This window comes from Polistes dominula, unplaced genomic scaffold, assembly GCF_049000335.1.
Source record: "Polistes dominula isolate Pdom_NZ unplaced genomic scaffold, Pdom_raw_medaka contig_168, whole genome shotgun sequence".
NCBI classification, from domain to species: Eukaryota; Metazoa; Arthropoda; class Insecta; order Hymenoptera; family Vespidae; genus Polistes; species Polistes dominula.
The window spans coordinates 1,501,992-1,514,142 of NW_028301024.1; the positions used below are offsets into that span (position 1 = coordinate 1,501,992).

At 28.4% G+C, this 12,151-nt stretch overlaps 3 protein-coding genes across 6 annotated transcripts; 2 read left to right on the plus strand and 1 right to left on the minus strand.

Annotated features, from left to right (window-relative positions):
• Nucleotides 1–320: 320 nt before the first annotated feature.
• Nucleotides 321–3,122, plus strand: Max (MYC associated factor X). 3 transcript variants are annotated; one of them, XM_089174264.1, is made up of 4 exons: nucleotides 321–713; nucleotides 774–833; nucleotides 1,524–1,758; nucleotides 2,262–3,122. In XM_089174264.1, exons 1-4 carry the CDS (start codon nucleotides 675–677, stop codon nucleotides 2,396–2,398), a joined length of 471 nt encoding a protein of 156 aa, XP_089030390.1. In that variant the 5' UTR covers nucleotides 321–674; the 3' UTR covers nucleotides 2,399–3,122. The 3 variants fall into 3 exon arrangements, with proteins under 3 accessions (XP_089030390.1, XP_015174541.1, XP_015174534.1); XM_015319048.2 differs by having other exon boundaries at nucleotides 392–713; nucleotides 2,217–3,122; XM_015319055.2 differs by lacking the exon at nucleotides 774–833 and having other exon boundaries at nucleotides 360–713; nucleotides 2,217–3,122.
• On the minus strand, nucleotides 3,001–4,449 carry LOC107074578 (uncharacterized). The gene is made up of 2 exons (XM_015336168.2): nucleotides 3,796–4,449; nucleotides 3,001–3,273 (listed from the first exon to the last, which is right to left on the minus strand). Exons 1-2 carry the CDS (start codon nucleotides 4,414–4,416, stop codon nucleotides 3,202–3,204), a joined length of 693 nt encoding a protein of 230 aa, XP_015191654.1. The 5' UTR covers nucleotides 4,417–4,449; the 3' UTR covers nucleotides 3,001–3,201.
• Nucleotides 4,150–11,413, plus strand: Adss (adenylosuccinate synthetase). Of its 2 annotated transcripts, none has more exons than XM_015336236.2 (7): nucleotides 4,150–4,165; nucleotides 6,973–7,366; nucleotides 8,848–8,950; nucleotides 9,465–9,828; nucleotides 9,910–10,302; nucleotides 10,385–10,641; nucleotides 10,717–11,413. In XM_015336236.2, the coding sequence occupies exons 2-7, from the start codon at nucleotides 7,157–7,159 to the stop codon at nucleotides 10,764–10,766; spliced, it is 1,377 nt and encodes a 458-aa protein (XP_015191722.1). In that variant the 5' UTR covers nucleotides 4,150–4,165; nucleotides 6,973–7,156; the 3' UTR covers nucleotides 10,767–11,413. The 2 variants fall into 2 exon arrangements, with proteins under 2 accessions (XP_015191722.1, XP_015191711.1); XM_015336225.2 differs by lacking the exon at nucleotides 4,150–4,165 and adding an exon at nucleotides 4,533–4,547.
• Nucleotides 11,414–12,151: the final 738 nt, after the last annotated feature.

The following is a 12,151-nucleotide window of genomic DNA, read 5'->3' on the forward strand; positions in this document are numbered from 1 at the left end:
AAACATCATGTGTATATCTACATATTATATATATATTACATATTATATATTATGTAGATATTTATATATATTTAGATATTATATATAGATATTTATATATATTTAGATATTATATATATTTAGATATTATATATAGATATTTATATATATTTAGATATTATATATATATATATATATATATATATATTTATAATAAAATGGAAAACTTTGACGATTCTAATTTGTAGATATTAGAAAGAATATGCTTCACCGAAACGTACTTTCGTAATCAGAATGACATAAAGGAGCATTTTCATCGTACGATAATTCCCCACATCAAGCGACATTCATTCATTTTCAAATTGAAATGAAAACCAATCAGAATTTATGTGATAATCAGTAACATAATTGATAAATGTACATTAGATGAAAATCTTTCATTAAACCTCCTATTAATCAGAATTCCAACAAACTAAAAATAAGTAGATATGTTTAATATAACCGATTGACTGTATCCATGTCTGTTTCATAATAACATTTTCATAAGTTGGTAACAAGTATTTTGTAATCTTGCCAAGCACATAGTGTACGGCGTTGATTTAATCGTTTAGGTGAATAAGTTGGTGTCAGAAGTAACTTATAGATAGTTTTTCTGTTTACGTTATCGAATAACAACTGGGAGTTAAGGAATAAACATGAGTGATGATGATCGAGATATTGATATAGAAAGTGATGTAAGTATTAAATGCGTGTATTGGTAGTTGATATAAATAATATATCCATTTTATAAACAGGAAGGAGATGACTCTGACTCTAGGCAGAGACATTCCAATAATACACAGTATTATTCCCAAGTAAGTTAATTTACATGGATTTCTAATAACGTATAGAATTTATTTTTAACGTTATAAGATATATCCGTACGTATGTACGTGTGTATAATAAGTATATATACAGGGAGAGAGTCACGAGAAGCAGAACACGTGAATATCTTCTTTGTTTACAATTGTGTGAAATAAACCTTAATAACCTTAAATCAAAAGTTGCATTATCGCACGGGGAAATATAATGATTGAAAGATTTTTTCTTAAGATCATTTTTTTTATCCAATTTCAAGGTTATCGATGGTTTTTCAAATGAAACTATACATTTTGTTTACAATATTTTTGCAGAGCATAAGAAAACGAATTTAATAACCTTAATGACTATGTTATTTCGATTTTTTTATTCTCAATTTATTCAGATTATCTTGAGCACTTGTAATCTATTTAATTAGTTAAAATTTCTTAATAATAGTAGTGTTTACATTTGAGTGTGTAACCTAATATATTTTATTTTTTTTTAAATGTATATAATATCTTGAGAATAAATTATCCCTGTGTATTAATGTATATTATTATTGTTTATTATTATTATTATTATTATTATTATTATTATTATTATTATTATTATTATTATTGTTAGTGGATATTAAAATATTATGGTTTGTTATTATACTTTTATTAATTATATATTAAGGTTATGTATTATACTTTCATGCATAGGCTGAAAAACGTGCACACCATAATGCATTAGAGCGTAAGAGAAGAGATCATATCAAGGATAGTTTTTCAAGCCTTAGGGATTCTGTTCCTGCTTTACAAGGTGAAAAAGTTGCAAGCAGAGCGCAAATACTTAAAAAAGCAGCCGAATACATACAATTCATGCGACGTAAAAATTCTTCGCATCAACAGGACATCGATGATTTGAAAAGGCAAAACAGTCTATTGGAAACTCAAAGTAAGATTTCTGTCATGTCAAATAATGAATGTCCGAGAGAGAGTATATTATTATATATTATATATAGTATTATAGTATTCAGGTAACTTTTCTACAACACAGTATCCTATGACATGGTTTTGCTATAATATGATTCATAAATTACGAAAACCTTTGTACAATACTTTGTACTTTTATAGTATTAGATAACTTGATTTTGTTTAATATATTTAAAAATAAAATTACTTTAAAATAATGATGTGAAGTAATAATGAACTCTGAGTATTATATGACACGGTTTCACACAGCGTGCCATTTTCTAGGAACTTATCTATCGTGTTATAAGAGGGTTACCTGTATTAACATTTGATTTAAAAAAAAAGAAAAGAAAGTATAAGTTAATCTAATAATTAGGAATTGCTCTAAAGCAAATCATTTACAATGTAATTATGTTTATTTTCTTTTTTATGTATAATCAGTAAGAACGCTAGAGAAAGCCAAAATAACTGGAAACTTTGCTGCAGAAACATGTGAGGTATCTAAATCTGATTCGATAGGAATGAATAATTACAATGATTCTGAATCTGAATCTTCGGACAGTGAAACAGGACGAGCCATCCGTCAACCGAAGAAATTAAAAGTTTCCGGTATTCATCATTGACGAAAGCGGAAGAAAGTGTATAAGAATTGATTATTCTAGAACTTCTTTTTTGATATAATGCAATCATCTTATTACAAGAAAAAATATTTTATGTAAAATTATAAACTTCAAATACCTATTAACACTTTACCGACCAATAGTCTATTAATCAGCTTTTTGTCACCAACACTTATCGACCTATAATTGTGTGGAATAATCTGCATGGCATGCAGAATCTGTGGCTGGTTGGTTAGCGCTGTTGAACCACTAGCGGTCGGTAAAGTGTTAAAAAAAGTGAACAGATTTAATTTATACAATAGTATTTTATTTCCATGTAACATAGTCAATAAATATTTATCCTTAATAAATTGTAATAAAATGTAATAAAATATATTAAGGAGAAAGGATGTTATAAAGATAGCGTGTTACTTTGCACGGACCAATATATTTAAAAAAATATATGTATGTATCTATAGAAATAATACACAAATTAGATAGAAATATAATAAGGAAAAAAATTTTAAATATATGTATCTCATTATATTTCTTGTTTTATATTAAAGTGATGTTATAATAAATAATTTTTTAAAATATTTCATCTGGTATTAAAGTATACAAAAATATAAGATTACAAGTTAATTTAATAAAATTAATCAACACACATTTTAAATAATATTTCTACTTTCTAAGGCGTTATGAACTTTATGTACAACAGACAAATATATGGAATTTATGTAAACAATTATATTATTAGTTTACTTATTTTCCCCCATTATTCTTCGTCGCATCATTGTTATTGCATATCATCACTCTAAAATCTTTTATTACGTAATTGCCATAACATTATTTGATTCTCGCCTATCCCGTGCACGGCGATTTTGAAACCAGATCTTTACCTGTAAATTTATAATAAAATGAAATCATTTGAAAAAACAATTAACTTTTTATTTTATACGTAGATTAACTGAAACCTTAAAAAAATGTATAAATCATATAAATCTATATTTACAAAGCAAACGAAAATAGTAAACTAATATGGAAATTTATTGTTTGTTCTAAAGAAACATACGTACACTACAACGAGAAAAGATTTTTGGCGTAATACCAAAACATTTGGTAATTCACGAGAACGTGTATAAGTACATATTTTTAACTTGCAATAATCCAATTGTAATGATTCGTTTCTTTTATATCTCGAGATTCTGTTGCACGTAACAAAAATAAGATAAATAGTATTAAATTAAAGAAAATATAAAAAACCAAAATCTGATGACTTTCCGGTCTTCTTTTTTAATTCGTAATCACAAATAACGATTCGTTTTTTTAATATCATTAAATTTTGTTGCGTGAAAGATATCCATGAATTAAATATGAAACTAATAAATGAATAAAAAAAATAAGCAGATTGAATAACTTACTCTACTTTCAGGAAGTCTCAATTCAGTTGATATATCATACGCGTCTTCCCTTGACAAATAAGCATTTTCTTTATACTTTTCTTCAAGAACTCGAAGCTGAAACGAAGAGAACGGTATGCGTGGATGAATTCCGGGTCGTCTTTTAGTATTTTTACCAATGAAGCTTCTTCTAGGTAATTTAGGTGGTTTATATCTCGTGTATTGTAGCCAAGTTAATTCGTTTCTTTGATTTTTCTCATAAGATGCTGTGACTTCGTTTCTTCTAACGTCATCTTCGTATTTTGTGTTGATCGAACGCGACTGCGCAATAGATCCCTGTATTACGTTAGATCCATCATTATCGTCATCTTCTTCTTCGTTAATCTTCCTGGTGAGTTGATCGATCGATCTTAAATCAAAATCACGACTATTAACAAGATTGGTCACTTTTTTAATATCATCGTCATTTTCTCGTCGAAATTTCATGCTTTGATCATGTAATTGATTAACAACAGTATCAACACAATTATTTAAATCTTTAGATGTTACTATATCCTTAGATACGCCATGGTCGTTAGCCAAAATTCGTGCTATACTAAAGTCACTCCTTTCGGAACGTGATTTTGGCAACGATGAGTTCATCGCGAATGATGAGAGAGAAATAGAGTATTGGATGGTGCAAAGGAAATAAATCGTAGGGCTTGGCCCTTCGTTCCTTTATATATACTACATCTGAGTAGTATTTAGATACCCCACCTTTTATTTTCGCTAAGGTATATCCATTTTGTAGTAAATCCAAATTAGACAAGCATAGTTGCACAACAACCATTGATGGCTATCGCTTTCCTCGTATAGGAAACTCTTGTGCATGGGTTTTGTCGATGATGACGATGATGATGATGATGATGATGATGATGATAGTAGTAATAGTGGTAGTGGTGGTTGTAGTTGCATGGTAGTGGTTTAACGCAGTACCTGCCCTTCTTTTGTGTGCATGCTCTTATAACAGTGCATTATCTTGCGACCACATCTTTCGAACAGCCAACGGTAATAACAATGTAATTGATACTCCCGGTATACATCACTCAATAACAAAAAAAATTGTGGATGGGATAGAAGGGGGGTAGAAGAAATCTTTCGGCAAGCGTGTAATGCTTGCTTTTCTATAGGGTAGCAGATGTTTCGATCTATTCGAGCTTAAATAATTAAAAAGCCACGGGGGTCAACTAATCCGGTAATAGATCCATCTCTTCGATGTAAATATTGAACCTCTTCTTTGAACTTCTCTGCTTCTCAATCTTCGTCAACTAAACTATATACATAAATGTCATGCATTAAATCAAATGAAATCGATTTGTTTCCATTTTCTATATTCTTCTGAACACCTTATTTTTCCTTCTTCTTTACATACGTAGCGTCGATGATATATGAAACAGGAAAAAAAGAAATTCGATTTCATGTATTTAAATTTTTCCCAATAAGATTATAACAAGTGTAAAGATAAAAAACTTACGCATTGCAAATATAATAATTAATAAGTTTAAACGTTTTTTTTTATATAAACGTTTCATTGAAAATGAAAATAAAAAATAAGAAAAGCATGGATAATAAGAAGATGTTTCGTTTAAAACCTGCACAATAGAATTAACTTTGAGTTAGTCGAGTTAATCGATTTTGATTATGCGGATCAAATAATCAATCAAATCGATAGATTATATTTTAAATAGTTGAACTTTGAAATACATTCAAATTTCCTTTTTTTCGTACACTGTTGCAATGTCGTAAAAATGTAGTCAAAGAATAATACCGCTTAATACTACGAACCCTTTTCGCTTATATTATCGTAAGCTAATCATCTTTAGCTTACGCAATATGAGAACGCATGCATGAATACATTTACATTTTTAATATCCACACATAAGTATACATTGTATATAATTTACGTCGGATCATTAAGATGTTTCGAAGTCAGAAAGAAAAGGAGAGAATAAGAGAGATATATGAAAAATCCTTGAGTCATAATTTTATGCGACTCATGCAAAGATAGTGTTTAAGAATACGCGCGTTGATTTGAAATTTAAAGAGGTGATAAGAGAGGCCGAAAGGGTAGACGATTGAAATAGATATTTGTCTATAAATCTAATTGATATATGAGGTCAATGATAAGTAATCTTAAATAAAAGAAAAGAAAAGAGAAAAATATAACATATACGAAAGAAAAGTATTATCTAATATACATAAGTGGGTTAAAAAGTTATGAGTCTAACATAAAAATAATTTTTGTCGGATCAAAATTACTTATATTTTTAAGCATAATTTTGAAATTTTCCAACCAACTCTCGTATAACGAATTTTAAATAAATCGATTTCTTACTTACTTACTCTCTTATAATCTCTCTTATAATCGATTATCTTGATCGATAATAAATAAATTAAAGTAGACCACTACTTAACCAAAAGAAGTCAATTACGTCGAAGATTATGTTAACGCAATTTAATTGTTAGATTACTTCGTTAAAAGATTATCATATGTAATTTGGAATTTTAGTGCGTACTATATATGTATATATGTACTAGGTTGTTTCTTGTTTTTTTTTTTTTACTAACAAAGTTTTATACACACAATTTATTTGTTTATTTTATATTATTTTACTAAATATATACCATCTATTCTGTTCTATCATCTTTCTCTATAAAAGCTATAAAATTGATAGTTTTTAAATGTAATTACATACTATATTACATTATTAAAAAAATTTACTTTTACAACAGAGTAAAAAGATATTCTTATTTACTAATATACATGATTATTTTTAAAAGATAGTACCATACAAACAAAACTTCTAATCTGTAAATATGACTTTTGGGATTTCCCTTACAAAAAGAAAGATATGTAATATACTATCTATATTTACATACATACTTATATAAAATGATATCACATGAAATTAATTTATTCGACAATTAAAAGAATTCATTAATCATTTGTATAAATATGTACACATCATGCATTTATCCATCCATAGATAAGGTATGAAAGAATAAAAATAAAAGTGATTAAAATATCGTAATTTACAGTCACGGGGTGACTTATCTCATTGTTACATTATTGTTTGTCGTCATCGAATTACGCATGCGCACGCGCCCGCGGTGGCGGGACAGGAAAATTATTATTTCATCCATATCGTGTGTCGTCAGCTGGTTTAGTTCGTAACGGATCGGACTTCCGGGCGAGAAAGCGAACGATTAAACGAGTGAGAGAAAGAAGAAGGGAGAAAGAGAGAGAGGGAGAAGTTAGCGTCGTGTGTCTGCTTCGATCCCACAAAATCATTTCGTTTGAGTTCTTCGACAAATCTTCGAGGAATCTTTAGACTGGACGAATATGTCTTCTTGTACGAGGATGCAACAACATTCCGTCCAACAGACTAACGGTGATGGTAATCTGGGCTCACCAAGAAAGAAACAGAGAACATCCACGAGTGGGCTCGTTTCCAAGGTCACGGTAGTCCTTGGCGCGCAATGGGGCGATGAAGGCAAGGGAAAAGTTGTGGACATGTTAGCCACTGATGCTGATATCGTCTGTAGATGTCAAGTAAGTATTTTACTATATTATACTTCTTTTTTTTTGTTATTCATTCTTATTATTTTCTTGTTTACCTCTCTCTTTTCTTGTCTCTCTTTCCCCTTCTCTCCTTTTTTATATTTTTCTATATTTTTCTTTCTTTATTTCTCTCTATTTCAATTCCTCTTCTTGTTATTATTTCCTTTTCGATTAATCGATATAAACATCGTAAATAAGTTTGGCGCCTTTTTTTCTTAATTCAAACTAAATAAATACGTTAATCGTGATAAGTTTCCAACAAAAACATTTATAAAAGATTTATTTTCTCGAAAGTTCTTAAGAAAGATTTTATTTAAACTATCATTATGTCCTTGCCAATTATTTCGTTTCGTTTTGTTTCGTTTCTTTCTATTGTTGGAAACATATTTCGTATATACATTGAAATAGTTCAATACAGATATTTTTTTTATTTATTTTTTACTTCTCTTTTGTATTGGTTATGTGGTGTTTAATTTATTACATATGAAATACATGCACATATTTACTTTAATCTTTTAATGTTATATTTTTAGACAAAACGTCATTTGTTCGATGGATCTTACATTAGAAGTTTCAACCTCGAATATATGTATAACCTCTTTTATATTCGACACCTGGCATTACATAATTCTTGATTATTAGATAAATTGAACTTTGGAAGATCGTTGACGACATTCACGTGTTGTCCTTTTAATTTGTTTCCTGTTTATTTTTTTTTTTTTTATTAATCTTATGTGATTTTTCTTTTAAAGTGTTACTTTTTAGATATACTATATTATTATTATTATTATTATTATTATTATTAAATTTATAAATAATATTCTATAAGTAGCCATAAAAAGGAGTAAGCATTTTTTATTTCTAAATTATTTTTATTTTTTTAATGTTTTTATAAAATATAATATTGAAGATGAAACATACAATACTATGAGAAACTTTTAAACGTTTATCTTAAGATACTGCATTTAAATATCTCGCTATTTAACACATAAATTGTTTATTTATGAATCACAGTATAAAAAAGTATCTGAAATTGTATAATATTAGCTTTATGAACTATTTAAAAAAAAACTAGATGTTTTGTAATCTATTAGTATAGAAAAGGATCTAATATATATATATATTATTTTTTTAAGATAAAAGAGTCAAACATTTCGTTATCAAAGTGTTATATAGTAAATTAGTTAAATATGTGAGGTAATTGATGCTTATCGTTAGAAAAAATAAAAAAATTCATTTAAAAAATTTTTTAGGTAGAACGTAATCGATATAAAGTAAGAAAATTGAAACAATGAAACTAGGTCTCTCGTCTAGCTTTTATTCGTATATTTTTTCTATATCATATATTAAAAACAGGCATATTTGGAAACCAAAAAAAGTTTTTATATATCAATATATATGAGATAAATTATATTGATTCTTTTATGGCTGGTGAAAGCCCTGGCTCTTCAAATATTACTGTGATTTCACAGGGAGGAAATAATGCAGGGCATACTGTAGTTGCAGAAGGTGCCGAATTCGACTTTCACCTTCTGCCTAGTGGAATAATCAATCCCAGATGCAAATCCGTTATAGGTAATATTTTCAAATCAACAAATAAAGTTTAATAGTCTGGTTCTTCTTCGTGTTTCGAAATCAAAAAAGAAAAATAAATTTAAAAAATACAAAATAAAACCAATCATCTAATACACTGACATTCTATGCTAAATCGACTGTAAATCAAAAACCTGCAAGACGCAGAAATGCTTAATATATAATGTTATAGGTATATTCATATACAATTAACAAAAATTAAACCATTCTAAATAATAATTAATGGTAATTCGATAAAAAAAAAAGATCTTTTTACGAAAGCAGGAAACTAGAGCACTGTTCTATTTTTTTATTATATGTATATACATGTCTGTAAAAATTCTTTTTTTTTTCCTTTTTTCCTTTGTCTTATTATAAATCTCACTGATTGATAAAATCAATATAATGTATTACTTATGTTCTAGCCACTTATATGCACATGTAAATATACTTACATATATATTTTTTAAATAGAAAATTATATTTCATTAAAAAAAAAATTGCATTTTGTTTGCAGGAAATGGGGTAGTTATTCATCTCCCAGGTCTTTTCGAAGAATTAGCAAAAAATGAAGCCAAAGGACTTAAAGATTGGAAAGATCGACTCATCATATCGGATCGAGCACATCTGGTATTTGATTTGCATCAACAGGTGGATGGATTACAAGAATTAGAGAAGGGAAATCAGTCTTTGGGAACTACAAAAAAAGGTATTGGACCGACCTATTCCAGCAAAGCTACAAGAAATGGACTCAGAATCGGAGATCTTTTGGGGGATTTTGAAGTATTTACCAAAAAATTCAATGCATTGGTGCTCTCGTATCAAAAAATGTTTCCCGCATTACAAGTGGATATTAACGCAGAACTGGAACGTTATAAAGAGTAAATATAATGTTATAAATATATTTGTAAAAATAAAAATGAATGCTCATTCATATTATTTTGAAACATTTTTTTCTACAGATACGCAGAACGTGTAAGGCCGCTTGTAAAAGGAACCGTTCAATACTTACATCATGCTTTAAAAGAAAATAAGAAGGTGTTAGTTGAAGGTGCTAATGCTGCTATGTTGGATATTGATTTTGGAACATATCCATACGTGACAAGTTCAAATTGCAGCATAGGTGGGGTTTGTACAGGTCTTGGTTTACCACCTAATACGATTGGAGAAATTATTGGCGTTGTAAAAGCATACACTACAAGAGTTGGAGATGGTCCCTTCCCGACAGAGCTTCTTGATGCAACAGGAGAATTACTTCAAACTAGAGGTCACGAGTATGGGGTAACTACTAAAAGGAAGAGAAGATGTGGATGGCTCGATTTAACATTACTTAAATATACATCAATGGTTAATGGGTAAGCTGTTATATTTTTAATCTAAGTATAGTAATAATATTTTTTAATTTTGACTCTAGTAATTAATTAATTTTTACCACAGATATACCTCTATTTGTTTAACAAAATTGGATATCCTTGATACATTACCAGAATTGAAAGTGTGCATTGGGTATCGTATAAATGGAAAAGAAATAGATTATTTCCCAAGTACAACAACAGAATTGGGAAAAGTTGAAGCTATATACGAGCGTTTAGAGGGATGGTTATCCATAACTGAAGGTGTGCGTTCCATAGATAAGCTACCACACAATGCACGAACGTATATTCAGTTCATAGAACAATATTTGGATATACCTGGTAAATATAAAATTTATAATTTGCATTAGGATAGCAAATTAATGTAAATTTTATCATAACAAATTATTTTTTTAGTTAAATGGATTGGCGTTGGTGCTGGTCGAGAAAGCGTAATTGCTCTTTGACAATGTAGGATTCGTATTGTGTTACTTAAACGCACCATATCTAGTGTATTATTAATTTTAATTATATGTGTAATATTTCCGGTTCAGAGCTGATGCACGCACACTACAATAAGTTGAAACACCAAAAAAAAGAAAAGAATAGTTTCGATAAAGTAGTTTTATTCTTGAATTTAAGTAATTAGATACTTATATTGTGATTATAATGCAATGATAACATTTAGTCATTTGTATAGTCAGTGTCTATTATCTGAGTCCTCGATAATCATTGTCAGTAAACTTTTTGTTGTTTTCATCTACTATTCAAAGAAAATAACTTATTATACAAAATATTTAATAATATCTACTGTCTATACAATCAGAAAAAAGCCTGTGTGTCATTGAACCTATTTTTTAAACAAATAGTAAAAAAAATTCGAATTAGGTAATTTAATGTATAATAATGCACTCGATTAGTATAAATTGCTATCATTAATAACTTAAATACTTGCTTGCAATAAATGAAAATTACAGTTGGATAAATTCAAATTAATCGGTGCCATATGTTTATATTATCCAATGAAATAAAACACATGTGGTATTGTTTAACATTTATTTTTGTTGTTGTATCTCTTAATATTTAAGTCATAAAATGGACCTAGTAAATGAAATGGGAGATTTATTTTTTAATCCAAGCTTGAATGTGTCATTATATGTACTGTATTATATATCCTAAACAATGCGCTGTGATAAATTAGTTTAAAATCGAAAAATAATTTTTGTGTAAATTACTATTTTTGTACGATATCTGGTGAAAGTCTCATGAAATTGCAGAAAACCAGTACATTTATTAAGAAATTAGATTAGAAAGGAATAGGGAAAAATAATCTTTTTTAAAAGTGGGTCTAGGCCAAGAGTGTCAAATTGGGTGGTCCGTCGTCCGTGGTCCGTATGTAAATACTGATATGGTTTTCTGTGGTCCGTGATCACGATACTATGCAGTAAAATGAAAAACAGAACAATGTATTACAAATAAAATAGCAAGTAACATGGTGTCTTTGCTATGACATCATATGATACATGTTATAATGCATTGGTTAACTGCGGGAGATTAGTCCGTGGTTATACACCTCACTAGTAACTTCAAGTCAATTTCACGAAAATTCCAGAATGATTCGGCTTAAAAAAAAACAAATATCGAAAAATAGGAACTCCCAAAATATATTCCTATTTACGTAAAAAATATCTAGAAATTACAAAATTTACTGCACAAATCTTATGCTTTTTTGAAAATTTATAATTATGTGAGCATTTTTTTTCATGCACAAAATTAAGTAAAACTACTTATTAGCTGATAAACATCTATCTGTTATAATAAAGATTGTTCTCAGTCTTTGAATTCAGATATT

Coding starts and splice junctions, on each gene's coding strand:
- Max (XM_015319048.2), top strand. CDS start 675: ATGAGTGATGATGATCGAGATATTGATATAGAAAGTGAT. Junction 714..773: donor ATATTGATATAGAAAGTGAT/GTAAGTATTAAA, acceptor TTTTATAAACAG/GAAGGAGATGACTCTGACTC. Junction 834..1,523: donor ATACACAGTATTATTCCCAA/GTAAGTTAATTT, acceptor TTTCATGCATAG/GCTGAAAAACGTGCACACCA.
- LOC107074578 (XM_015336168.2), bottom strand. CDS start 4,416: ATGAACTCATCGTTGCCAAAATCACGTTCCGAAAGGAGTGACTTTAGT. Junction 3,274..3,795: donor TGAGACTTCCTGAAAGTAGA/GTAAGTTATTCA, acceptor ATAAATTTACAG/GTAAAGATCTGGTTTCAAAA.
- Adss (XM_015336236.2), top strand. CDS start 7,157: ATGTCTTCTTGTACGAGGATGCAACAACATTCCGTCCAACAGACTAAC. Junction 9,829..9,909: donor GAACTGGAACGTTATAAAGA/GTAAATATAATG, acceptor TTTTTTCTACAG/ATACGCAGAACGTGTAAGGC. Junction 10,303..10,384: donor TATACATCAATGGTTAATGG/GTAAGCTGTTAT, acceptor TTTTTACCACAG/ATATACCTCTATTTGTTTAA.